We start from the raw sequence: 18,450 nt of genomic DNA, 5'->3' as shown, positions 1-18,450 counted from the left end.
AGACGGTACCTGCGTCTGGCTGCAGGCTGGGAGCTGTGGCTGAAGCCCCTAGGAGCACTGATGGCCAGTGGTGGGAGGGTGGGCTTTCGCCTCTGTGGATGTTACACGTTGTGAGTAGAGCAGCTGGTTCCTGGCTTCGCCCCTCTCGGGGTGTCCGTCAGTCCTGTGGCTGGGTCCTGCATCCACCGTTCACTTCTTCAGCGTCGCCAGCCAGCGACGGGAGCCTCAGTGGGAGCTGAGGCTGGACTGTCAGGTCCTATGTCGGACCCCCTGTGCTGGGAAGTAGGTGAGGTGCCAAGGGACTTGGGAGCTCATTCCTGGGGGTGGGGTGGGCTTTTCCGGGCAATTTTTCTCTTAAACTCCTAGTTTCATTGGAGCTGCTGCTTTGCAGCCTCTTAATCTCTCCTTTTTTTTTTTCCCTCCCCCAGAGAAAATTCTGTGGCATTTCCATTCCCAGCTTTTTTCTGTTTCTCATTTAAGTGCTGGACTTGTGTAATCCATCTGTCCCCAGTCCTAGTGGTGGGACCTCTTCTGCTTCCTGCCTGAGCCCTCCGCTTCACCCTGAGCTTAGAACTTGCACCCTGACAAGAGGGAAGTGATGGGTTTGGGGGTGTTTGGTGTGGCTGCAGATCAGGGTATTGACCTGAGGGGAGCCAAGGATTGTTTCAGTTCCTTCTTGCTTTTCCTCCTCCACCCTAGGTATGAAAAATAAAAACTAGAAAAAAAAAAAAAAAGCAATCTTGGAACAGCCCTTCTCTTTGAGTAAAATATTAACTGGCTCTTACAACGTAACTGATTAAATGTTCTTTAGGACAAAGTTACATCTGATCTGGTCAAAGGAGCCTTTGGAAATGGGTGTAACTGCTTCCCTGGAAAAAGCAGAAGAGCCCAGCCCTGACAGCATGGGAGGCTGCTCCCCCCTGCCCAGCCAGGAACCCTGCACAACCTCTCAGTTTAATTTATTTTTGTTTTCCCCCTGTACTGGCTCGGTGTGTATGATGGTTAAATGTTAGCTGGGGCTGGCTCGCAGCACCACACCGGCCCTGTGATAAACACCATCCCTGCCACCCTGGCCGGCCACACTCCTGGCTCCTGTCCCCGGCACATCGGGAGCCAAGCAGCAGGCAAAGTTCAGGGATTGTTTGTGCAGGGGAGATAAGGTGAGGACGCCCAGCAGCATGCAGGCCTGTTACTCATTTATGAGAGATCATTGTTTGCCTTGTCGTAAGGAGGTTTCTCCTCCACTCTGCTTTCTCATCCCAGGTGGAGCAGCTCTTGTGGCTTGTGCTTGATTCCAGACCCATGTCCCCATGTGGATGCTTGGGAAGGGTCCCTGTAATTTCCAGAGTGGCCTCACTCCCACTGGTGGGATGGAGCTCTGTCAGCATAGGGCTGGCTGGGCTGCTTTGGTGCTCCAGGTGTGACCCCACCACTTCCTTTGCCCAAAGCTTGGTGGGTTTGGCTTGTGCTAGACATGGTGCCACCAAAGCAAATTGTTTCTTCTCGATGTCTATCTGCACTCACCTGCCTTGCATTGCTGTGCGTCATTCATGAGCAGACCCTCTGTCTGCACAGAGCTTGTCCTGGAAACAGGAGTAACATGGAGTGAGCCTGCTCTGGGATCTGCTCCCCAAGGAGCTCAGCCCTGCTTGCAGCATGCTGCCTGCACCCAGGGTTGGATGCTCTTGGGTGCTCTGTGCTGGTCTGGAGCCTGGGGGACAGTGGGGCAGCAGGGAGAAATATTTCCCATCTGCCTCATTCCCGGAATGCTCTGGGGCAGCAGCCAGAGCAGGTGTGAGGTTTGTCTGAAACCCCTTGAAGGAACAAGCACTTTGATGCAAGCTGCAGAACTATGGCTGAATCCACATCCGGCCCCTCACTTCTCCTTTGCAACCCCAAAGCCCTTTTCACCTTGGTTTTACCTCCCTTCTTCTTGGGACTCAGCAAAGTATTTGCTTCAGGGAAATTGTTTGCAGTGAGCATGTTTGAGCAGCTTCTCTACAGGGTCAGGTATTTGGATTTTGTGTATATATATATATATATATATATATATATATATATATATATATGTGTGGGTGTATATATATATTTATACATCTCTAAGCAAATGCTTAGGTGCTGGTTGCTTACCAGGAGCTCTCCAGCTCAGAGATACCCGGTCATCTTTTTTCTCCTTAATGCCTGCAAGATGAGCTGGTGGCTTTGCTCAGTGCAGCTGGGAGAGGTGGGGGTTATTTGTGAAGGATCGAATGCATGAAAGTGAGAGCTGAAGTAGATGTGGAGCTTCAAGGCAGCTTGAGATGAAAGAGAAACTGAAATCCTGTGGAAAAACACTGAGGGGGGGAAATTGTTTCCGCTTGAAAAGACTTGCCGAAGATTCCAAGCAGTTCCTGTATGGATTTTCCTTCACCTTACATCCCTGCATGCCTGAAGCATCCTTTCTAATGCCTCAGTCCTCTGGAGTCTCATCACTTCAGGGGGGGCAAAGCTGGGGCCAAAGACCATGTCCTTGCACAGCAGGACATGGTCAGCTGACCTTTTGGGAAGGAGAGGAGACCTTGGGCTCCCCAGGACCCTCACTGTTGCCATTCCTGCTGCAGCCACTCTGGGGGGGCAGTGGGTCTTGGGGTACGCCAGTGTGCCAAGAGACCCACAGAGGGGCTTGGCCCTGAGCCCCTTTCTCTGCTTTTGAGGGAAAAATGTGTCTGCTTTTCGGGTGTGATATGCAATGGGGGGGTCAGCTGCCTCTGCTGAAACATATCCTTCAGTCAGGGGGATCTGCAGGAGCAAAAGGCTGGGAGTGAATGAGGGATGAACACAGAGAAGACTTGGAGGAAAATGTACCTCCAAGCAGCTGACCCAAGTACTCAGCAAGCAGCTCCCTGCTGTCACAGAATGGTTGCTGACCCAGGGGAATGCCGCAGAAGGTCTCTGTGCTCAAACTCCCCTCCATGCTCTGTGATGGCTGCAGGATCTGTGCCTTGTGCTATGCCTTAATTTCCCCTTGAGCAAATGAGGGCTTGTTTTTCCCTGAAGCCATCCCTGGTCTGAGGCCGTGCTGGGTCAAGCATCCATGTGTGTATGTAGCTGGCTCCTTCCCAAGCCTGCTTGCTTGTCGGGTGCTGGGACAGCAGGAGTGTCTGACCCAGCGCTCTGTGTTTCAGGAGGGTTTGGTGGCCAGCCCTGCCCCAGAGAGCTGGAGAGCCCGTGCTGAGGATTGGCTGTGCCGGCCCGGCGGCAGCGGCTGAGGCAGCTGCCCTTGCCGAGAGAGCGGGAAGATGAGCGTGGGGCCGGCACATCTCCTGACAACTCTCTTCATGGCAGCGGCAGCCATGGGCTACCCATCACGGCGCTCTGCCACCGACCTGGATGCCACCCCCAGGACAACAGTCACCTTTGATGGTAAGGGGATGTGGGTCTTGGTGGTGGCAGTGAGGTTTGGGATTTTGCTGGCGTTGGCCTTGGTGCATTGTGACTGCTTCTAGTCTTTGCCACCCCCTGGAGCAGGGGGCTCAGCATGGGAGAGTGGCTACATGGGGGCCTCTGATCCCCTGGGCTCCAGAAATCAGAGCCCACATGGCTGACTGGTATTGCATGCCCCAAATAAGCAAGCATGGCAAAATCATCTCCCCAAAAGCCAGAGGGGACAAGGATGTACAGGGAGCCAGCCCTGACCAACCCCTGGCCCTGCCCAGCAGCCCTTGGAGGGTGTCCTGAGCTGGACCTCACACCTGGGCTGGGATCTCATGGCCCAAATAGTCAGCAGGAAACCTTCTTCCATGATTTTCTCTAATTGCCACTGAGCTCTTGACCTCCAGCTCTGTGGTATCAGTGAGCCCAGCAGTGTCATCATCCCTTGGGGATCCACATGGCATCATTGACCTCATTAGTGAGGCTCAACTCAGCAATGGATGGTGGGAGAGTTTCATTAGTAGCTGGGGTGCCCTTTTCTCTCCAGGCAATGCCTCTTTTCTGGGAAAGATGGGGAATCTTTGCTTTTCCAGCTGCATACAGGGTCCCAAGCCTCATAGAATTTTCATTTCCTGCTGGTCCCTCTGTAGAGGGCTGAGTCCTACCTCACATTTCTCAGTACTCCAAATTGGATGGTTTCATTTACTTGGCAGACAGGAGCACTCAGTCTCACAGCAGAATCACTCCCTTTGTATGACAGTTTTGGTTCAGGTTTTTTTATCCTTCCCTGGGCTGGCTGGGCTCAGTTCAGAGCCAGGGTCACTGCCAGCATGTTTCTGCTTTCTTCAGCAGTTTCCCAAACAACATGGCAGGTCAGTGCACAGACATTGCAGCTCCCACCCCTGAGCTGTACTTTAATTAGTGGAGAGAAATTTCCTCTGTGAGCCTGAGCCCAATTAGTGCCTTTTGCCTTTTACCAAATCTTCTCCCTTCTTTTCCTCCTGCTGTAACTGTTGTCACCCAGCACTGCCTGCCTGATAACCTCACTAAGTGCCATCCCACCCACTTCCAGCTCCATTCTCTTGTCTTTTCCCAGTGGCTCGCGCTGTGCCTGCCCCAGGGTCCCCCTCAGCCCCCTGTTCCCTTTGCAGAGCTGTCGGGAGTCCAGCGCTTCAATGCACACACCCTCAACTACAGCACCCTGCTGCTGGAGGACGACCGGGGCATCCTCTACGTGGGTGCCAGGGGAGCCATCTTCGCCCTCAACTCCAGCAATGTGGCTGACGGCTCCCACCACACGGTGAGCCCAACCTCTGACACGCTGCCCAATCCCTGTCCAAATCGTGGCCGCTTTATCCCTGCTCAACCTCCCCCTCGCGGTCTCAGGTCTTGCCTGGAGGTGATGTCTCCAAGTCTGTCCCCAGGTCCCCTGTGGACACCTGGCTCTTCTCCCCAGCCAGGCAGAATGGGGACAGCGGTGGGAGACATCCCCAAGCTCAGAGCTGCCTGCTTCAGGGACACCCCAGCAGAATGAAGGGCAGGGAAGGAATCACACTCTTTTTGCTCCCCCAGGGAAGGATATCTCAAAATCCTCCAGGCTCCTGCAGTGCTCTTGGATGTCTGCCCACTAGTTGGGGTCTGGGATCACTCTTGCCCCACGCTGGTGGGATGTGTGCAGGGCGCCATCTTGTGCTCTGAGCAGTCATCCCTCCCTAAATAAATAAATAGGGATTTTATCATCTCTGATGGCTCTGATGAAAGCTGGAGGTTGCAGCGACAGGGGGACCATGCAGTGATGGGGGTCATGCAGTAGCAGTCTCTCTTCCCCTTGCAGATCCACTGGGAAGCCTCCCCAGAGAAGCAGATGGACTGCCTGCAGAAGGGCAAAAATAACAAGGTAGAGCCGCTGGGTGGGTGCCAGGGAGGGGCTGCCCCCACTTTTCCTGAATTGTGACGCCTGCGCTCCCCCTCTGCAGACCGAGTGCTTCAACCACGTGCGGTTCCTGCAGCGGCTGAACAGCACCCACCTCTATGCCTGTGGGACCTACGCCTTCCACCCGCTCTGCGCCGCCATCGTGAGTACGGCTCACCCACAGCTGCCACCTGTCCCCTGCCACTATGTCACCCTGGAGAGGTGCAGCCCCTGTCCTCTCCCACCATCTCAACCCACAGCCCCATTCCCTTTCTACCACTGTCCCTGCCCCTGCCTGGCTCACGGTGGGGGTGAGTGACTCCCAGGCGGGGGTAAGTAGGTTTTAGGATGTGGCCACCATGATGCAGATGCCATAAGTCCCCACCCCAGCACTGCAGTTGGACTCTGACCCCAAGCGAGAGGGCTGGGGATGGATCAGTGCCATGGGAGACACATGTGGGATGCACCAGCCCCGGACCTGGTCTCCGCTGCCTGCTGTTGCAGAATACCCTCCCAGAGGAGGGGTTGCAGAGTGGCTGATGGCAGGTGGTATTCATGCCCAGGGAAAGGTGACAGGGGCAAGACTGACTCAGCAAGCCCCTCCACAGGGATTTCCTATGCTAGTCTGAGAGTTCCCACATGGCTGTGACTCATGGCAGAGTGTGCAAGAGCAGCCTTGTTTTATTGGCAGTGGGACTTTGACCCCCTTTCAGTAGCTCCTTGAGTCAATGGAGACTCAGTTGCCATTTGCCCACCTCTTTTCCTGAGCTGGGGGACAAAGGGGCCCCGCGACCATGTCTGCAGTGTGGCCAGGGAGCCCAGGAGAGGCCGTGCCTGTTCCCATGGCTGTCTGCTGGTCCGGTTTGGCCCTCGCACACACTGGAAATTGGGCGGAGGAGCTGCCAAGCTGGAAGGGCCCCGTCATTATTTAACATGCTTTGAACTACAAACCCCAAAGAAAGTAACTCCTGCCATGACATGGACAGCACCTGGGGGGACTCCAGGCTGGCTGAGCAACATCTCTCAACCAGGCGCTGTCTGGGAATATTGGCTGCACTGGCTGGCTCCTGCCCAGTGCCCATGCAAAGCCCAGCTGAGGCTTCTCTTCCTCCCAGAGCCCTCTACCCACTCTTGGCTGGGGGCTGTGGCTGGCTGTGTGGTTTCTGACAGCTGGAGGGTGCCGGGGGGCTTGGTCTTACTTGGACAAGGGCATAGTTGTGGGCATCACTTTGACTCTGCTAGCAGCCTCTGCAGAGCGCCTGAGGCTGGCAGGCGAGGTGGGTCTGTCCCCTCCTGTCTAACCTGATTCCTTGTTCCCCTCAAGGATGCCAACAGGTTCATGTTGCCGTCCCACTTTGAAGAAGGCAAGGAGAAGTGCCCATACGACCCTGCCCGTGGCTACACCGGCCTCATTGTGGGTAAGCAGCACCTTTCCGGGGCTGGTGGGCACATGCAGGATGCCACTGACCATGGCCCCATCCCCAACACCTCTCCAGGGGGTGCCAGCTGGGTGGATTCCACGTGCAGAGGCCTTAGCAAATCAGGACTTGGTCCTCCCCCTGCTTGCCTGCCTGGGGCTTGGGGATGCTGGTGGCCTGTGGGGCTGTCCTCAGGCTGCAGGGCCATGCTGACGGGCACCTGCCCTGCACAGATGGAGGCTTGTACACAGCAACACGCTACGAGTTTCGGAGCCTCCCTGACATTCGGAGGAACCTGCACCAGCGGCCACTGAAAACAGAGGAGTCCCCACTGCACTGGCTGAATGGTGAGATGTCCCCGTCCCTCCCATCTCGTGGGCCATGGGACACTGTGCATTGCCCTGAAGAGTGTGGGGCAGGTGTGGGGGATGGCTCTGGAGTCCTGTGTGGTTTGCTATGAAAAGGAACTGAGGCAGGGAGGGATTCCCCGTTCTGTGATGGTCTCCAATCACCATCTCTTGCTCCGTGTCCCCAGACGCTGAGTTTGTGACCTCTGTGCTGGTCCGGGAGAGCAAGGACAGCCCTGTGGGTGACGATGACAAAATCTACTATTTCTTTATGGAGCGGGCAGGAGAGGAGACCACATCCTTCTTTGACAAAAGTCAGGTGGCCCGAGTGGCCCGGGTGGCTCGTGTCTGCAAGGTAGGCATGTTCCCAGCCACAGGGAGCCAAGTACTGCTCCTGTTGGTGCAGGGGCAGCATGCCTCCGCCTGTGGGAAGTCTGAGGTACAGGCAGAGGGGAATGAGCAACCATCCAGCCTGTGCAGAAATGCTCTCTACACCCTCCCAGAGCGATGTTGGGGGGAAGAAGATTCTGCAGCGCAAGTGGACGTCCTTCATGAAGGCACGCCTGGTCTGCTACATCCCCTACTACGAGGTGCTGCGCAGTGTCTGCAGCCTGGACAGGGGCGGCTGGGCCAGCACTGTCTTCTACGCTGCCTTCACACTCTCAGCACAGTGGTGAGTGGGGCAACGGCTAAAATGATTGGGACTAAAAGTCTGCAGCACCAGGGGAGCCCAAGATGCATGAGGGCACCCCCAGGTGCTCAGCACCTGGGGGTGCATTGGTTGGGAGCAGCCATGTATCTGCCCAGGGTTACGTGAGGTTCTGTTCCTCAGGAGGACCATGGAGGCCTCGGCCGTGTGCCGCTACAACATCTCGGCGGTGCAGCGTGCCTTCGAGGGCCCCTACATGGAGTACCAGGACTGGGCTCGCAAATGGTCCCGTTATGATGGTGCAGTGCCTGAGCCCCGGCCCGGCTCCGTGAGTGCCTAGGAGTGCAGAGCAGGGGGTGCACGGGGCAGGTGCCTTCCTCTCTGACCCCTGTTTCCCCTGGGCAGTGTATCACGGACCACTCCCGCAGGAAGGGCTACAACTCCTCGCAGGACCTGCCCAACAGTGTGCTGGACTTTGTCAAGCTGCACCCACTCATGTTTGAGGAGGTCAAGCCAGCTGGCGGGGAGCCGATCCTGGTGAAGAAGAACGTAGTGTACAGCCAACTGGCCGTAGACAGGGTGCAGGCCCTGGATGGCCGCTCCTATGATGTGCTCTTCATGGGGACAGGTGAGTGTGAGATGAATTTGATAGGCTTCTCCTGGGCAAAGGGCACACCTCGCATTCCCTCCTGAATCCCCTGCTCTGCTCTCCAGGGGATGGCTGGATCCACAAGGCTGTGGTGGTGAACTCTGGCATCCACATTGTGGAGGAGGTGCAGGTGTTCAGGGACCTGCAGCCTGTGGAGAGCCTGGTGATCTCCCACATTCAGGTGAGGGCTGGAACAAGTAAGGGAGACCACACATGGGGCATGCTTGTGCTGTGAAGCTGCCACTGCACTGTTTGGGGCACTGGGGGGACATGACTCCTGGGTCACCCCAGCTTGGGATATGTGCTGGAGCCCAGGAGGGTAGCCTGCGGAAATGAACCAGCCTGGCCATCAGCACCGACTGGCAGCTGGGGGCTTTTCTCGTGCACACCCATGAAGAGAGAGCTGTGCTGTGGGACTGGGGGGGGATCTCTGGGCACCATGGGGCACTCCACAGTCCAGCAGCACCATGCTGGATCCATACTGAGCCAGCCCTTTCCCCCTCAGAGGAGCCTGTACGTGGGGGCAGCCAGTGGGATCGTGCAGGTGCCCCTGGCCTCCTGCGCTAAGTACGCCTCCTGCTATGACTGCATCCTCGCCCGAGACCCCTACTGTGCCTGGGATGGCAGGACATGCCGCACCATCGCCACCACAGACAGGTAGGGATGGGTTGCCCATCCGCAGATGGGTCCCCATGAGCCTTCCACTTGCCCCATCCCATGCTGTTTCACATCACCCCAGAGCCAACCTCAAAGGTCTGGCATCTGACAGTGGGTCTCCTGGTGGCTGTGATCCCCATAAGGGTGGGCTCAGCTGAGGCTGTATGGCTGAGCCCCCCATGCCTTGCAGCACAGGGCTGGTGCAGGACATTCAAAGTGGCAACAAGGGATGCCGGAGCAGCTCTGGACGGGGTGAGTCTCTCCTGCCCTTCAGAACTATGGGGATGCTGGTGTCCAGCATCCCTTAGAATAGCTGGGAGAGGTGCAAGGCAGTGCGTGTCCCCACAGGCTCACTGCTGTGGAAGAACCGGACGGTGCTGCAGGGGGACGATGTGCTGCTGCCTTGTGACCAGCGCTCCAACCTGGCCCGAGCTGTGTGGCTGCTGAATGGCAGCGAAGTGCTGGGCACAGGGCAGGACCGGCTGCGCGTGGGGGTGGATGGGCTGCTGGTGACGGACACGCTGCCCCAGCACAGTGGCGAGTACCGCTGCTACGGTGAGGAGCAGGGTCTCCGGACACTGTTGGCTGCCTACAGCCTCACCGTGCTGCCCGAGCTGCTCCGCAGCCCTACAGCTGCCCCATCACCCCATGCTGCCAGCCAGGCAACCAACGACATGAAGGTCGCTTACATTTCCGCCATCATCACCTTGGTGGTGCTCTGCACCGTGCTGAGCATCATCCTCCTGTACATGTCCTGCCTGGAGAAGCGCAAGGGCAAGTATGTGCTGGCGGAGCCACGGCCAGCCAGCGTGGAGCTGCAGACCGTCTCGGCCAACTGCCTGCGCAAGGGCCACCGGGAGGAGGAGGAGGAAGAGCTCACCTATCCCGATGGCTGCCTGCGGATCATCCCTGGCGAGGCGCCCACAGCTGCCACCTCCCCAGTCAAGGAGCTGCCGGTTGCCGTGCCCCCACTGCCACCCCCGCTGCCAGCCGAGCTCACCAACGGTGTGGGGGCTCTGCCCAATGTCCTCCGCAAGATGAACGGCAACAGCTACATGTTGCTGCAGCAGCAGGAGGAGCCATTGGCCTCCCCACTCTACAATGCATCCTTCACCGAGGAGCTCAGCAAAATTCTGGAGAAGCGAAAACACACACAACTGGTGGAAAAGCTGGATGAGAGCTCCGTGTAGGGGCTGGGGAGGGGGGTCCTGTCAGTGGGACCCTCCTCCCCTCCAGCCCCTTCTCCCACCCTTTGCCAGCAGCGTTACAAAACTCAGGCAAAACTACCTCCTTGATAGCAGAGCTGGGCCGGGCCCAGGCTCGGCCATTCCTTTGGCTTTTCACTCACTTTTGAGACTTGCTGCACAGAAAAAAGGAAAAAGTATCTATTTAAATTTTGAGATCTATTTATATATAAAAACTCACTGACGGTGGCCACGAGCTGGAGACAGGAGCTGGCACCTGGCTGAAGGTGGACACCAAGGGGAGGGAGAGCTTTTGTCTGTTCATCCAGGCGTGAGAGAGATGCTGTTGTGGATGTGTGGACTTGGCCAGCCCTGCTGGGCATCCCTTGGCACACAGGAGCTGGATAGCTGCTGAGAGGTGGGTGAAGAGCATGGAGGGGGGCTGAGGGCTGACACACTGTGCCTGTGCCTCACACAAGGTACAGGATCCCTTGCTGATGTAGGGCTGGCGGGTTTTCCCCAGCTGCCAGCCCTCAGGCAGGAGAGGGGCCCTGGACACATCTCACATTGTGAGGGGTAGTCTCAGTGGCTTCCAGCCCCTGCCCGCTGTTCCGCATCTGCCCCCTCAGGGTTTCCTCTCTGGGAGAGGATGGTTTGGCGAGGGACAAGAGATAGGGCGAGGAGCTGACGTCCAGAATACCCTGGAGCAGCTGGTGAAGGGGCATGTGCCCACTGCGAAGAGGCCACAGGTGAAATACGGGGCTGGGTGCACTGGGGAGGTGGCACACCCAGGGCCTCCAACCTTGACAGGGCTCTGCTCCCTTTCCCCAGGGCACTGGATGCAGCAGCAAGCAGCAAGATGCACTAGCAGCAGGACTGGCAGCCACCACAGTGCCCTACAGCGTGACAAGGGACCAGCGCAGCATCCACATGCCCCTGATGTCTGCAGTGCCCCTGTGGCTCCAAGCACAACATGTTTCTGCCCTCCTGTGCAGTGCCGTTGGTGAACTGGGGTTCAGGCACAGCCCTGCCATCCATGGGAAAATGCATTGGCTGGGAAATGTCCTCACACAGTGAGGAAGAAGAACCTTGGACAAGGGCCTGTCTCCCTCTGGAGCCTTCTCTTCATGGCAGTTTCCAGGAGCAGCCACGGTCCCTAAATCCTCCCAGCTGTTTCTGCAACTGCCACCTCCTGGGGAACCTGAGAAATGGGGGTGACAAAAGCATCTCATGCTCCAGGGACAGTGTGGTGACACTGGAGAAGCTGGGAAGGGCCAGACCTGTGGGGATCCATGTTCGTCCCCCATGTTCCTTGCTCGTACCTCCATATTCAGGACATTGCCAAGGACAGCCCTGCAGGGGAAAAAGGAGACGGATGACAACCCCCAGGTTCCCTCACGAACTACAGCTCAGGCCTCCTATTACAGGAGAATGAGGCTAAGCAGCAAAAGGCAAGAATTGTAAACCCTGCCACCCTGCCCCAGCCCTTGTTTTTTGCTGCAAGAAGGGGGTGTGAGCCACCCCCAAGGACTACCCTAAGGACCACCCCCAACCCCCCAAGGAGGGGCATCACTTTGTGTCTGGCACTTCTCATGCACAGCTCCACATTCCCCCCCAGCAATAAAAATGGCTCTGTCTGGACCTGGTGGAGCAGTGTCCCTCTAAAGGCAGGAGAAATGGATGCAGAAACGTGGGGGTGGAGAAGGTTTTATTGGGGTTGCAGGCGTGGGCCCTGCACGGTGAGGATGGAGGGTTTGTTGGTGAGGGGGTGCCACTGGCCCTGGACACTGGGGTTGTCAGTGTGGAAGGGCTTGCGGATGCGGATGACGTCCAGGCCGGATTGGTTGGCCAGCTTGGTGGCCAGCTGCACGATCTCCTCACTCGTCTTGCTGGCAATGAGCTCGTCCCGCACGGTCCCGTTCACTGCAGCAGAGTGAGGGGGTCAGGCCGTGGTCCCCCCACTCCACAGCCTCCGGGAGGCAGCTGCTGCTCCCCCACCCCACAGCAGCTGCCCTGGCACCATCTGTGCCGGGCAGAGGTAGTACAGAGCCGGGGCAGGGCAGGGAGACCCCCGTCCCCACCCCCTCCCCAAACCCCCCAGCACTCACAGTACTCAGCCCGCAGCACCGGGGCTGGGCCCGGGCCCGAGTGGGGGCTCACGTAGAGGACGACATCGGGGTGCTGCCGGGCGAAGTCCTGGGCCGCCTCCTCCACGAACTGCCTGGGGGCCAGAAGGGACGCTCAGCCCCAGCCGGGCCAGAGAAGGGACGAATCGCCATAGCCGCCAGACATGGGTCACCGTCCGCCCGTGCCGGGCCCACGGGGGGGTCACAGCGCAGAATTTGGGGTGATGCCCCCGGTGCCGCCTTCCAGATCCTGCCCCGTCTCGCAGGAGGTTGGGGGTCCCACCCCGGCGCTGCCGTGTGATCAGCGGCAGCAGCACTGTCCCTTCCCCACGCTGACAGGCCCAGGGGAAGACCGATTCTGCCACCTAAGGGGTCACCAGGCTCCTCCCGCCCCATCCCCGGCTGTCGGGCGGTGCCTGCGGCGGTACCTGGCGCCGCGGGCGTCGGCCGCGGTGGGGCTGAAGAGGAGCTGCAGGCGCTGGAGCTGCCGCACGTACCGGCCCACGCCGTTGTGCAGCACGGCGGTCAGGAACCGGCTGGGCGACCCGCGGCCCGTCATGGCTCCGCGCTCACCCGGAGCCGGAACCGGCGGGAGGGGCGGGACGGGGCACCCCCGACGCCGCCGGGAAGTGACGCGCCGGGAGCGGGACCAGCAATGGCGGTGTCCGTGCGGACCCACGTGGGGGCTGCGGCGTGAGCGGCTCTGCGGGGCCGGGGCCGCGGCCGCGGGGCAGCCGCCCATGCGGAGCGGCGGCGGCGCGGGCGGGTGCCAGGGCGGCCAGGATGGCGCTGGTGCCCCTGCGGCCCGGCAGAGCCGCCAGCCGCCTCCTGCCGCTGCTGTGCGGGGGGGCCAGGAGCAAGGGAGCCTCGCTGAGCCCCGGGCCGCCGGGCCGCCTTGGCCAGCGGCGCTACAAGAAGGACGTGCTGCCCTCCCCCGACGGGCCCGTGCCCTCCGTCTCCATCACCGAGATCCGCCAGTACCTGCGGGCACAGGACATCCCTTTCCACGATGGGTACAGCTGCCTGCACACCCCCAGCCTTTTCACTGGCGACCGCGGGGACCAGTTGCTGTCCGCCAATGCCCCGTTCACGCTTTTCATTGACAAGACCACGGGCAGCTTCCTATGCACAGCCACCCTGGCCGAGGGCACCTGGCAGGACTTCCAGGCTAACGTGGAAATGCGGCACCGTGGCCTTACCCCCATTCCCCCTGCCAGATCGGATGAGACGGAGGAGGAAATGCGACAGGCTCGCGAGGATGCCCGCTGCATCTGGGAACGGGCTCTGCCGCTCTGGGAGCTGCTGGATGAGAAGGAGACCAAGAACACCAAGGCTTTGTTTGGTATCTCCCAGGTGACAGATGCCACCTTGAAACGCTTCGGTGTGCGTTATCTGAGGACTGCCAGGTCTCTCGTCTTCCCCTGGTTCAGCCCTCAAGATTCGACCCTGAAGGGGCTGAAGCTCCTGAGGGTCGAGAAAAAGGGAGGCACGATAACTTACGTGGAAGAGACTTTACCTCGCTTCGATTCCTATTGCAATCTTTTTGGGCTGCCCCTGATTGGCCGCCGAGATACAGAGCTGGTCTTAACTGGGTGGGAGCTGGATGCCCTGGCCCTGCACCAAGCTGCAGGAGTGGCCAGCCTGGCCCTGCCACGGGGGGCCAGCTGCCTGCCTCCCACCCTTCTTCCCTACCTGGAGCAGTTCAAACGCATCACTCTGTGGCTCGGCGAGGACTTGCGCTCCTGGGAAGCTGCCAAGCTCTTTGCTCGCAAGCTGAGCCTCAAGCGCTGCTCTCTGGTGCGCCCTGGCAACCTGCAGCCCCGGCCCTTGGAGGCTCTGAACCAGGGCCTGAACGTCACCAAAATCCTGCGTTCTGCCCTGCTTGCCAGCCACAAATCCATCATCTCCTTCCGGCAACTGCGCGAGGAGGTGTTTGGGGAGCTGGTCAACACTGAGCAGGTGTCTGGCATCAAGTGGGCACGTTTCCCCGAGCTCAACAAGCTCCTCAAAGGGCATCGCAGAGGAGAGCTCACCATCTTCACAGGTAACGGGCACAGCGACTGGTGGACAGGGCGAGCAGAGGGGTCTTTGGTGGCTTCATCCTCCTGGGGGTGGTGCTTCACGAGTCTTCCAGGTCTCTTTCTGCTCAAGGCTTTTGCTGAGCCTGTCTTGCGGTTGTATGAGAGGCTGGGGTGCATTCCTCAGTTCGGTGAGACCGTGCATGCCGATGTGGTGAAGGGCTCCCTGCCTGGGACAGTGTAGGAAGTCCTGGGCTTTCCTTTACCCCTGTTCCCACCTGCCACCCTGAGCCCTCCCTATGCTCAGCCCTTCACAGGGACCTGTGGGGACCCATAAACTGCGGGAGGCCATGCCCAAGCACCCAGGTGTGTGGTGTGGCACGAGAAGTTTGTTCATGGTGTGAGTGCTGCAGATGGGCTTCTCTTACCCTGCTCCCTGGTGCTTCCACCGCTAAACTACCCCCACATTGGTCAGGATGGGTCAGATCATCTCCCCCAGCTAATTCTCCTGTTGTTGTCCTTGTACCAGGCCCAACAGGCAGTGGGAAGACCACGTTTATCAGTGAGTATGCCCTGGACCTGTGCATGCAGGGCGTGTGCACGCTGTGGGGCAGCTTTGAGATCAACAATGTCCGTCTGGCCAAAATCATGCTGACGCAGTTTGCTGGCCGGCGGCTGGAGGACCAGCTAGAACTGTACGATGAGTGGGCTGATCGCTTCGAGGAGCTCCCGCTCTACTTCATGACCTTCCATGGCCAGCAGAACATCAAGTATGGTCCTGCACCTCCATTCCCAGTGGCATTTACCCCTCACGGCATGTGCTGCAGGGCCTTGGGGAGCTGGGGCTCTTCCCCCGCAGTGAGTCACAGATTTGGGGCTGGCAGGAGTCACATTGGGACTATTTAAGTCTCAGGGTTGGTGTGTGAGGACTGTGTGGCCAACCACCTGTGTTCCTCCTATCACGGGGACTCTCACAGACTCTCTCTGGGGTGGTGGTGAAGGAGGGGACTTGACCCTGTGCTGCTCTGAAGCGAGCCTGTGTCTATGGCAGGACATGTCCCCTCACACCCTGCTTACCTGCAGTGCTGTTGTTTGCTGAAGGGGGAGGACAGGCACTTCTAATCCCTTTTATTCATCAGGCACTGCGGTACCTGCATGCATCGTGGGCTGGGGGCATTGCCCCGTGGGCTGGGGGCATTGCAGGGCAGTCGGCAGGGACTGTGTGGGCAGTGCTAGGTCCTTCTGATCCCAACTACCTTTGCTTGGGGGATGGGGCTGTACCTGCTATATAGTGAGGAAGGTGTAGAGGTGGGATGTGCCCCAGGTCCCATCAGCCTAGTACCTTCCAGCTCTTTCTCTGTGTCCCTTTGCCTGGCTCAGCATTTCCATCCCTACCTCCACTAATCGCTGGGGCTGATCCTGATCTCCCCTGCTCAGGACAGTGATTGACACCATGCAGCATGCGGTCTACATGTATGACATCACCCACGTGGTCGTTGACAATCTCCAGTTCATGATGGGACATGAGCACCTCTCTGTGGACAGGTAGTCCTTCTCCAGTCTGACCCTTCCTTCCTCTGCCACCCTCACTGCTGGAGCTCTCCTTGTCAGGTGTCACACCAGGACCTGGGGATCTGCACAGGGTGTTGCCTTTACTCCTTTCTGGCCACCTTGTTTCATTAAAAGCAACCAGTGCCCTAGGGAGGAAGAGGTGGGAAGGGGTGAGCAGGTTACCAGCCATCCCTGCCATACCACATCCCTCTTCCCATGTGGGCTTGTTTGCCTCATGTTCCCTGGTGGTTTCTGCTGTGGGGATCAGCATCTCGCTGCCCCCTGCCACTGAGCAGTGCCAGCTCCTGACCCCATTCTTGCTGCTGTGGCAGGCTCGCTGCCCAGGACTTCATCGTTGGTGCCTTCCGCAAGTTTGCCACGGACAACACGTGCCACATCACCTTGATCATCCATCCTCGCAAGGAGGATGATGAGAAGGAACTGCAGACAGCCTCCATCTTTGGCTCTGCCAAGGTGAGCTGGGCCAGGGTGGCCATTCCTGTCCCTTGTGTGCTGTGTATTCCCAGGAAGGGGCTAGGATATGCTGGGCAGTCATCCTCAGCTGCCATCAGCGTGCTGGATCATCACTGGGGACTTAAAAGGTGTGGGATGTCTCCCAGAGACCTGATGCAGGCAGAGAGCAAACCCATTGTCAGCTAAAGCTCTGTTGGGGCTTTAGGTGCAGTTAATTAATACTGACTGTGGGTGGAATGTAGTAGGAGATAATTAAAGAGGGAGGCAGGGAGGGTGCGGGGATGGGCTCTGAGTATTCCGGTCTCTTCCGTGATGCTGACCAGCCCTGCAGTAGTGGGCAGGAGGTGCTCTCTGTGCACAACCCTCCAGGGTGGGTCCCATTTCCCTAGGGTGGGCTGTGGCCAGAATGTGCTTGGTGGGTCCCTGGATGTTCCAGGGGAACACAAGGGGTTGGTGTTGGGGAAATGCTGGACTTGCTGTGGCCTGGGGTGCCCTGTAAAAGGGTTTAAAGGATCTGGGCAAGTATTCGTGAACATCTCTGAGGCTTGTCACTCTGGCAGCATTGCTGGCACTGTCCTGGAGATGTTTTCCTCTCCCCAGGCCAGCCAGGAGGCCGACAATGTCCTCATCCTGCAAGACCGTAAGCTGGTGTCCGGGCCAGGGAAGCGCTACCTGCAGGTGTCCAAGAATCGCTTTGATGGGGATGTGGGTATCTTCCCACTGGAATTCAGCAAGGCCTCGCTCTCCTTCTCATCTTCCAAAAGACAGGTGAGGCTGAAGAAGATGAAGGAGGAGAAGGAAATTTTAGCCAACAAAATCGTGGAGGGAGTCTCAGGAGCTTCCAAGAAGCCATGAGCCCAGCAGGTCTCTTCCTCAGTTCGTCTAGAGGAACAGATACGAATTCTGGCAGCCCGAGGCTGGAACATGCCAGCTCCTCTTCCCTGGGAGCATCTGCCATGGGGCTCTGTGGCCCTTTCTCCTGCATGAACAAACCTCTTGACCACCAGCACAGTTTCTCTGAAATGGGGAACCACCGTGAGAGGAGGAGTGGTCTCATCCTAGCCAAGAGTGGCTGGGGAAGGTGGTTTGACAAACACTCGCTGCTTCGTGTTAGTGCTGAGTGCTGGGAGCATGGGGGCAGTGGAGACAGAGTAAGCTGGATGACGGTGGGGATGATCTGCAGGTCCGGGACTTGAGTATCTCTGGACTTGGGGCAGGTTGTTAAATTGTGTCTAAAACGGAGCTGAAATCCTGAGCTGTCACTAAGTGGGAGGGATTGTGGGGGGCAGCTATGCAGAGGGACACATAGTAGAAACCTCCCTGTCACAAATGGGGTCTGTGGGCTCAATCCTGCGTGGCATGGAGCCAGCAAGGGAAAGATGGTGAAGGAAAGTGGGGGAGATTGTGGGTCATGCTCCAGGGTGGGAGCAGGTGTTACACGGAACTTGGCAGTTCTACCTGCTGGGCTGGTGCCTGACCTGGCCCCCTTTGCTCAGGGTCTCCCAAGTCCCTTTCTCTGGGAGGGCATCACCAGCAATAAAACCACGTGAGAAACAGTCCTGCCTTGCTCTGCTGGGTTTGGGGGCGCTGCCATCCCCCCTGTCCTCAGGGCTGCAGGCAGCAAATACTGTGACCTGACTAGTCCTTGCCATGGTAGGGAGTGTCCATGGCTGGATCTTGGTCTAATCCCTTTGATTTTTTTTCCTCTTTCTAGTTTTAATAAAGCATAAATATGAGTGCTTTTTTGTCTCTGTGACTGGAGTATCCTGGGTCTGGGGAGGGTACCCTGGGCAGGGCGGAGAAGGTGGTCCCCTGACAATGTCCCTGCTGTGCTGAGCATCCTGCCCCAGTCCTGGCACATGGGATTATTACCAACCTCCATGCTGGGAATAGTTTTAACCTGAGCCATAATGAGGGCCCAGAGCAGGTGGGTGGTACACACCCAGCCCTAGGTTTCCGGGGTGCACCAGCTCACCTGGAGAGCACCCTTGGGTGCTGTCAGTGCAGGTGTGAGCACCCACAGGCAGGACAGGGGTGGTGGCAGAGGAGGGTCC

At 58.3% G+C, this 18,450-nt stretch overlaps 3 protein-coding genes across 5 annotated transcripts in view; 2 read left to right on the top strand and 1 right to left on the bottom strand.

The window, feature by feature from the left end:
• SEMA4G (semaphorin 4G) overlaps window positions 1–11,868 on the top strand; it is a 29,703-nt gene extending 17,835 nt beyond the window's left edge. Inside the window, exons 3-18 of one of the 3 annotated variants that reach the window (XM_068197916.1) lie at window positions 3,150–3,402; window positions 4,508–4,711; window positions 5,246–5,308; window positions 5,388–5,486; window positions 6,648–6,741; window positions 6,975–7,088; window positions 7,277–7,443; window positions 7,592–7,761; window positions 7,921–8,065; window positions 8,143–8,365; window positions 8,452–8,567; window positions 8,892–9,043; window positions 9,234–9,295; window positions 9,377–10,645; window positions 10,857–10,976; window positions 11,059–11,868. In XM_068197916.1, the coding sequence (XP_068054017.1) occupies window positions 3,370–3,402; window positions 4,508–4,711; window positions 5,246–5,308; window positions 5,388–5,486; window positions 6,648–6,741; window positions 6,975–7,088; window positions 7,277–7,443; window positions 7,592–7,761; window positions 7,921–8,065; window positions 8,143–8,365; window positions 8,452–8,567; window positions 8,892–9,043; window positions 9,234–9,295; window positions 9,377–10,233 (2,499 nt within the window). In that variant the 5' untranslated portion in view covers window positions 3,150–3,369 and the 3' untranslated portion in view covers window positions 10,234–10,645; window positions 10,857–10,976; window positions 11,059–11,868. The remainder of the gene's footprint in view (window positions 1–3,149; window positions 3,403–4,507; window positions 4,712–5,245; window positions 5,309–5,387; window positions 5,487–6,647; window positions 6,742–6,974; window positions 7,089–7,276; window positions 7,444–7,591; window positions 7,762–7,920; window positions 8,066–8,142; window positions 8,366–8,451; window positions 8,568–8,891; window positions 9,044–9,233; window positions 9,296–9,376; window positions 10,646–10,856; window positions 10,977–11,058) is intronic. The other 2 variants (XM_068197915.1, XM_068197914.1) reach the window with 2 other exon arrangements.
• Window positions 11,869–11,918: 50 nt separating this feature from the next.
• On the bottom strand, window positions 11,919–12,951 carry MRPL43 (mitochondrial ribosomal protein L43). Its single transcript, XM_068197918.1, has 3 exons — window positions 12,782–12,951; window positions 12,336–12,448; window positions 11,919–12,150 (listed from the first exon to the last, which is right to left on the bottom strand). Exons 1-3 carry the CDS (start codon window positions 12,910–12,912, stop codon window positions 11,936–11,938), a joined length of 459 nt encoding a protein of 152 aa, XP_068054019.1. The 5' UTR covers window positions 12,913–12,951; the 3' UTR covers window positions 11,919–11,935.
• Window positions 12,952–13,084: 133 nt separating this feature from the next.
• TWNK (twinkle mtDNA helicase) lies at window positions 13,085–18,135 on the top strand. Its single transcript, XM_068197917.1, has 5 exons — window positions 13,085–14,397; window positions 14,901–15,141; window positions 15,809–15,916; window positions 16,255–16,396; window positions 16,997–18,135. The coding sequence occupies exons 1-5, from the start codon at window positions 13,137–13,139 to the stop codon at window positions 17,249–17,251; spliced, it is 2,007 nt and encodes a 668-aa protein (XP_068054018.1). The 5' UTR covers window positions 13,085–13,136; the 3' UTR covers window positions 17,252–18,135.
• Window positions 18,136–18,450: the final 315 nt, after the last annotated feature.

The sequence above is a fragment of the Anomalospiza imberbis genome, chromosome 8, assembly GCF_031753505.1.
Source record: "Anomalospiza imberbis isolate Cuckoo-Finch-1a 21T00152 chromosome 8, ASM3175350v1, whole genome shotgun sequence".
Classification (NCBI taxonomy): Eukaryota; Metazoa; Chordata; class Aves; order Passeriformes; family Viduidae; genus Anomalospiza; species Anomalospiza imberbis.
This window is presented reverse-complemented; position numbering and strand designations above follow the sequence as displayed.